The sequence below is a fragment of the Mchenga conophoros genome, linkage group LG2 (genome assembly GCF_057382185.1).
Source record: "Mchenga conophoros isolate Kocher_MC1m ecotype Shallow Benthic linkage group LG2, M_conophoros_male_GT1.1, whole genome shotgun sequence".
In the NCBI taxonomy this organism is placed as follows: domain Eukaryota; kingdom Metazoa; phylum Chordata; class Actinopteri; order Cichliformes; family Cichlidae; genus Mchenga; species Mchenga conophoros.
Window position 1 is genome coordinate 24,549,090 of NC_140527.1, and position 7,423 is coordinate 24,556,512.

Below are 7,423 nucleotides of genomic sequence, written 5' to 3' on the forward strand. Positions count from 1 at the left end.
TTCTGAATATGGAAATGCTTCTTGGTTGCGTCACACTGTGCATTCTTCCTATGTTTTTTCAAGTTGGCTATATCGACGTGGATAACCTGATGAAAATATTAGCTAACTGTCAAGGCTGGAAATAAAAAAAACAAAGGAACACAGGGCCTCAGTCACAAAAGTGAATCTTGTCACACTGAGAAAAAAATTAGCACCCTCCTGTCCACTTCTGTTTTCTCTTCCAGCTAAATACATTATCCAATTTAATACTTGCCTTTCTGGCTCCTTTCGATGTGGAGGAATAGTGACTCTACTATTCAGCTGTCAATCTCCAGCTCCCCTCTTCATTCACTCATGAACAAGACCCAGAGATACTTAAACTCCTCCACTAGACCAACGCATAATTTGTTTAACTTAAACTAAAACGTAAGCTTGGTGAAAACACAGTTGCAGAAAAATAAAAATCAATCTCATACTGTAATGGAGATAAAAACAGAAAATACATACATCATGAAATATATCAAACCATCTTACCATGATGCCTGAGTTTGCATGTGGGAGTTATGACAGAAACAATGTTGTCTGGGGTAATGTACACTTAGAATAATCTTGCAGTACAAACTGATGCTAGATGACAGGGACTGTGTGATTCACAAGGCCTTAATGAAGAGAAAATATTAAGGGTTACGAGTATCTCACCATGTAATCAGCACCCAGGTATTTCTCCTGTAACCAGGGGTCTTGGGCACATCTTTGGGTGATGAAGCAAACTGATCATGTGCTATGCGGTGAAGGCTCTAGTGCATCGATCACAAGTTGCTAAAACTGATTGTAATTACGTGGAACATCACCTTTCTTGTGGGGTACATGAGGATGGGTCGTACCAGATTTGTGTATTCCACCTCACCATAGTTCCACTGTATTGCCGGGAGGCCTTCAACACTCGCATGGGTAATAGTAATAAACCTTGAGGAGATTCCCGATCTGAGCCCAAGTGTTGATCTGCTTTTAGACTCGTGCTAATCATAGTTTGTCCATAATGAACACAATGCTGTAGCACAACAGTGTTTTTTACAACTGCACTTGGCAGCAGGTGTCACCAGTTTGCAGGTTTATGATCAATTTTGTAATTGCACCGTGACATCTGTGGACGTGTGTTTTGGTGACGAGAGGAACTGAGTTGGCAACTGAAAAGCTCTTTGACAGCATTTCAAGGGAAGCTTTTGACATAGAGTCCAAGTGGACCCTGTGTCCCACTGATGGGACTCTATAAGCTGCAGCCATGATGCTGTTGTTGTTTTCTGGTGTGCTAGTGACTCTACACAGCAAAAATGCCAGTGTTGCTTTTTCAGTGTTAGTAGATTTCAACAGAGTTCCGAGTTAGTTCAACACTTAATCGAGTTAAAATAACACATCGGGAGTTGATTCCTGAAAAATGTAAGTGTGGATTTTAGTCGTTACTGCATTTTAACACTGCGGGTGTTAAATTAGACCACACCTTCATTTCCTGTGGAGCTTCGCATTTCAGAATCTTTGGTCGCCATTTTTTCTTGCTGCTGTGGTAAGTTTTATTCGGTTAAATATTAAGTTTTAGATTGATATTAGAACAAGTAACATGATAACTAGTAAAAACACTAAACACCTTTTATTTATTTTCAAATTAAACTTGCTAAATCCTTAGTTCAGGGGTCTCAAACCCACGGCCCATGTCACTCCTACTTGCAGCCTGTGATAAAATTTAATGCAATTTGACCCTTGAAGTGACTTTTTTTTGTCATTTGCCGAAAATGGTTTAATTCGAATGTAATGTGAGCAGAGTATTACAGGCCCTCGTGGGCAGCGTATTCCGTGCTGCAGTGAGAACGTGTGGGACTCCCTCTCCTGATGTGTGTGTTTGAGTGCGAGGGAGGGAGAAAGTATGAGTTGCTACCCGCGAGAAACGGAAGATGAAATAATAACCACTGCAGCCAAAAAGACTGGCTGACGAGCCCAGTTGTAAGTAAGCTGTTTATACTCGAGTGTACACTGTGTTCGCTGACAGTAAAGCTGGTTAGCGGCCACGAGCCCGACGCCGGACCCGACGTATTAGCCAGAATTTCTTTTTTTTTTTTTAACCACGGTTCAGAGCCGTGGAGCTGGGCTTTGGTTAGTTTGGAGTGAGAAAAAATGCATTCAAGTTTGCGGTTTTGCCTTGTTATATAATATTTGCAATTTTAAAAAACTAACAAGGCACTACATTTTGGGAAATATTTGTGGGTGTTTTCTTTGTATTTTTTTGTACTACTTGAACAAAAGTGACCCTCCAATGAGGTGACAGTGCCAGCAGTGGCCCATAGCTCATTGAAGTTTGAGACCCTGGCTTAGGTGAACTAGGATGTCTTGATGGAAAGATTTTTACACTAGAGTATACCCCCTACATCTTGTTAATTATGGTAATTTCATATGGTATGCATTTCTGTGACAAGTAGGCATTTTTCTTTTTTTAGATTTTTTATTCATGGTAAAATAAGCATTTTCTAGACTAAAAATGAATAATAGGTTTATATTAGGGTTTGTTAGAGTGCAGGGAGAGTTTTTATGGCTTAAAGTATATAAAAATAATAAAATAAAAATATGGTTTCTACTAACCACCGCGATAATCAAGAGACTACTGTATTGCAGTGCAGTGCAGTTACGCAGTTTGTAGGTATTAAAAACCAAGGATGTTCTTTCATAACGAAATGAATTTTAGCTCAGTCCAAAGGGACTAGACATGCAAGATATTTTGCGAAGAAATGATGTTCTATGCTTGACCTTATTATATATAGCTTTCTACTCTTGGAAGGTGGCGATATGCTGATTCCTGTCGAGTTTAAGGGAGTGAGCAAATGGGTCAGGGTACCAAAGACAGACGATGCCTACAATTACTCCGAATTTTTGCAGGGAGGTCATTTGAGTGTAGTGATTAAAAGTAACTAAGTAAATTTATTCATATACTATTCATGTAAGTATTGTTTTGATTTACTTGTACTTTACCCAAAGCTTTCACTGCAGTCCAAGGGCAAATACTGTAAGTTTACTTCACTACATTAATTGCTAATTTAAATGAATAATTATTTTAGTAATCGAATGAATAAAGAATTTATAAATATTATCAAAGTAAAACTGTGATTTACAGATTTATGAATTATAAATTCATATAGAACTTTATTGATTGTTTCTTTTTTAGTGCTGGTGAAATTCAGTTTGCCAGGTTCTACCAATTTGGTCCTGATGGATTCTGCGGGAGTGGAAGTGGATTCTGACATATTTGATGAACTTTTGAAGTCATCTCAGGTGTCTTTCAGTGTCTTCACTGAAGAATGCAGTGGTAAGAAGTTTAAGCCGTATGTTTCATTTAAAAACGTGTTGTTAAATTTACTAATTTATAGTTGGTGTAATCATGTTTAAATCTATGAGGCTGTCTGTATTGTTAGACAACAGTGTTGCAGGGTCTTCTTCAGAGGCCGCATCTTCATTAGAGTTGTCACCATCACCTGCATCAGGAGGATCATCATCAGGTTCAGACACAACAATAATACTTGAATCTACCAAAGCTCGGAAAAGACAGTTAATTGAAGGACCTCCTGACAGCAACACTGCAAGAAATTTAAGTAATCTTCAGGATATGATATGTTGTAACTTAAGATTGCCAATTACCTGTTCATTTGTATCAATACTCAATATCTTTAAATTTGAAAATTATAAAAACAAAACAATGGTCCCTCTCATGATTAAATGAGATGTAGTGATTAATGCAAAGGCTATAGCAGTTGATGCTGATCATTTTTATACCTTCCTGGTAGGTGCTTTCTATGAATTTCTTCCAATTGTTATTTCAGATCGTCAGAGCAGCCTTGTATTCAAATCCAGATGGTGATCAAGTATTTAAGAAATATGAGAAAACAAACTGCCTCTCTGATACTACAAGAAGAAAGATGGTGAACATCCTTGTGGCAGACATGGTAGAGAGTCATGGGTAAGTGATGTAAACATTAAGAAAAATCTTTGTGTTTTTTTTTTATGTCTATAATTTTAGTTGTTTACCATTGTTACACCACTTAAATAGATTCTTCTATATGTCATGAAGTTGTTGTTAACTAAAATCAATCATCTTTTTCATCAGTTGCTAATCCCGTATTGATAATGTTTCAAAAGAAAGTCACAATTTGTTATGGAATGATCTTATTTTTCATTGTCATTATTGTAGTTTCTGAATATAGTGCTTCTTAACAGGGATGGTTGACAACAGCAAAACATTAGGAAAATGTCTGCATCAAATTGTCATAGTCCATGTGGAGCATAATCCAAGTCTTCATTTTCATTATTCTTCTTTATTAAGAATCATTATGAACAATAATGGTTGAATAAACATGTCACGGTCTCTTTGGCTCGAAATGAATTTAAAAACCTGTCAGGTGTGTGATGTGGTCAGTCATGTTTTACAGATGATAGGTACTTTGGGTAGTTCAAATCATACACCTGGATACATGTTGTTCTTGTTGCAGACATTTTATAATTGAACTTGAATCTGTGTTGGGGTAAATAATTGATAGTTTTCGTGTTCTCTGTATTTAGGAGGATCCCACCAGTAAGTGTCCGCATTATGTATGCACTTGGGATTACACCCAAAAGCATTAGTATAAAGGGAGCTATCAAACTGCCTCAATAGTTTTCGAGTCCTATTGAGCTTACTTAACTTGTTTCTGAAGGCAGGAAGAGATGAGTGCTGTATGTAGTGATGGAGTTTTGAGGATCTCGTCAGTTCCTCTGCAAAGTAAAAGATTCTGAATATCAGGGATTATTTGCCATTTATCAGGGAAGAGGGCCTAGTGGCAGAGCCCCTGGGGTGAATATCATTTACCCTGAGTTTTAGGCTCTGGATGCTGAATGGTTTTCCTAGTTGACATGCCTGTGCGACACTGTAGGTCCACTCTAGATTGGCAGCATTGGTTTTGGTTCCTTAGCATCTGCTAATTAGGACAAAATAAGAGACTAATAAAATTCTAGGATTTCACCCAACAAAACTGAAGCAAAATCTTTTTTTGATGGTCTTTTCCTCTCAGCAAAAGATATTATACTCTATATCAGAAAATTTCATTAGCATCTTCTAGTTTATGATTCTGTCCCTACATAACTGATGATAATATGAAATGTTGGCAACATAAATCAAAATCACTGGAGTCAATCATCAATCATGTGGTATACTTACTCTTGCTCATCTTAACCCATGAAAAACAGAAAATCCTTTGCATAAATAGTACTTTGGAAATAAGGAAACGAGTGTATTTCCTAGTCCTTAGTTACTTGGTACCTGCTAATAAGTAGCTGCTAATACTAGTACTTCACACCTTGTGTAGGTGAAAGGCTGATGCGTTGTGTTGCCTATTTGTAGATACACTTATTTTCTGCACAACGACTTTTAATCTGACTTTTAATATAATTTTTTTTTGCCTGTTGTCATCACAGTCATCGTGACCTTGATGAAGGCCACAGACCAAAATGTGTTGGTCAAGTAATAAAGCTGTTCTTTATTCTTCAAGTGTTGCTTGACCTCCTTAGACTCTTGCTCTTCTCCATACACTTCGGAAGTAGGGGAAGTGCTACAAACCTTCATTCTTCTTTGAATTTTTGCTGCCTCACTTATGTGCTCTGTAAACAACAAAAAATATCATTTTTGACAAACAAATGCATGGAAACAAGATTACATTTAATGTAGCAGAGCCTACTGGAAGCAAGTTGAATAAAAGTTTATTCTTTTGATCCTCAGTCTTATATGTTTTAAAAGACTGATTCTTACCTTTGAGAGCCAACTATGGGTATTTAATAGTTTCCAGACCAACATTATATTAAATCTTTGCCACTTTGTCGGGTAAAAGGGCAAATAAAGTATTAAGCAGTTCTGTGAACTCCACAATGTGTTTTTACCCCTGCACATTGAACAAATGCCTGAATCCTTGCCTGACTTTTGAATCAATGTTCATCACGGAGAAAAGATCAGAAGATGACCTTGATAAGATGTGCACACGTATAAGCCTAGTGGGCAGGAACATAAAGAAGTTGACAAATTCACAGCTATTCAAACTTACGCAATCTTTATGGTTTATTTGGTTATTTTTCCTTCATGTCAAGTGTTTTTTTTTTTTTGTTCTGATTTTTTATCTTGTTTTATTTCTCTTGCACTCCTTCGACCGCTAAAAGTCCTTTCGTCAGCTTCCCCCCTCCCTCACTGTATTCCTCCATTGCTTTCTGCTCAGTTTCAGTCTTGGTGGCCTCCCATGAGTGTAGTGTGTCTAACCAAGCTGTCCGTGGCTGTCTGTCAGTCACATCAACTCTCAGCCTTTGGGGAGACACAGAGCAGTGCAGAGGAAAAAAAAGCAGAACACATTTAGTGAGACTTTTGAATGGTGAGCTACATCCATGTGAACAAAATAAGTACACCCCATGGAAATTTTTGACTTTTACAAGAAGCAGCATTTGATCCTTTTTGAAACAGTGCCTATTCAGGCTTTCCACCACTGTATTACACACCTGCCCGTCTGCTCTGCCTAACTCGATCCCTTTCTGGGCCTGTGCTCTAGGGATTTTTATTTTATAATGTTTTTTCTATAAAAACTCTATCTTGTCCATGGATTTTTTTTTCACATAGAAAACACACAAAATAAAGAAGGGCTAAAACATCTACACAAAATTAATTCACATGAATTAATACTTTTTTACTTTCTTGATGTGCAGCTCAATTCTTCTTTCTGTGCTTCTGAAAAGTTGGAAGGTGAAGTTAAATGAAACAGTTTGAGCCAGTCCCCACAGCCACTTAAGCAGGACTCGGATTGAATTCAATTCAATTCAGTTTTATTTATATAGCACCAAATCACATCAGCAGTCATCTCAAGGTACTTTGTATTGTAAAATAGAGAGCCTCCAATAATACTCAGATCCAAGGAACTAATTGCAGTGATAGGATAAACCTGGTTTTGCTGTGGTGATTCTTCTCTCCGCGTCCAACCTCTTTTAGTTCCTAACCAGAGCAGATTGTTTGTTGAAGAAGTGTCCAAAACCCCCAAATTTCATCACGAGATCTGCCAGCTCTCGCAAATGTTCGTGTCAAAAAGCATGGGGCTACAATCACAAAAAGATTGCACAAATTTGACTTGCGTGGGAGGTGTGCCACTGTTGTGCAAAAAGTAACATTAGAGGAAGACTAGAGTTTGCCAGTGAACAAACACGCAAATACAAGGCCTTTTCAAATAATTTGCTCTGGACGGATGAATCAAAGATAACATTATTTGGCAATGATAACAGTTGTTGGCACAGACAAAAAAACAGCTTTTCAGAAAAACTTCATACGACTTATGAATTGTGGTAGAAATTCTATGATTCGATGTTGCTGCAGTCCTAACAGCTATGAATTCATCATTATATCAAA

At 37.5% G+C, this 7,423-nt stretch overlaps 1 protein-coding gene across 1 annotated transcript; it reads left to right on the plus strand.

The window, feature by feature from the left end:
* Positions 1–2,794: 2,794 nt before the first annotated feature.
* On the plus strand, positions 2,795–4,669 carry LOC146582001 (uncharacterized). The gene is made up of 5 exons (XM_085245926.1): positions 2,795–2,905; positions 3,188–3,328; positions 3,435–3,607; positions 3,840–3,976; positions 4,576–4,669. The coding sequence occupies exons 1-5, from the start codon at positions 2,812–2,814 to the stop codon at positions 4,667–4,669; spliced, it is 639 nt and encodes a 212-aa protein (XP_085102052.1). The 5' UTR covers positions 2,795–2,811.
* The last annotated feature ends 2,754 nt before the right edge of the window (positions 4,670–7,423 follow it).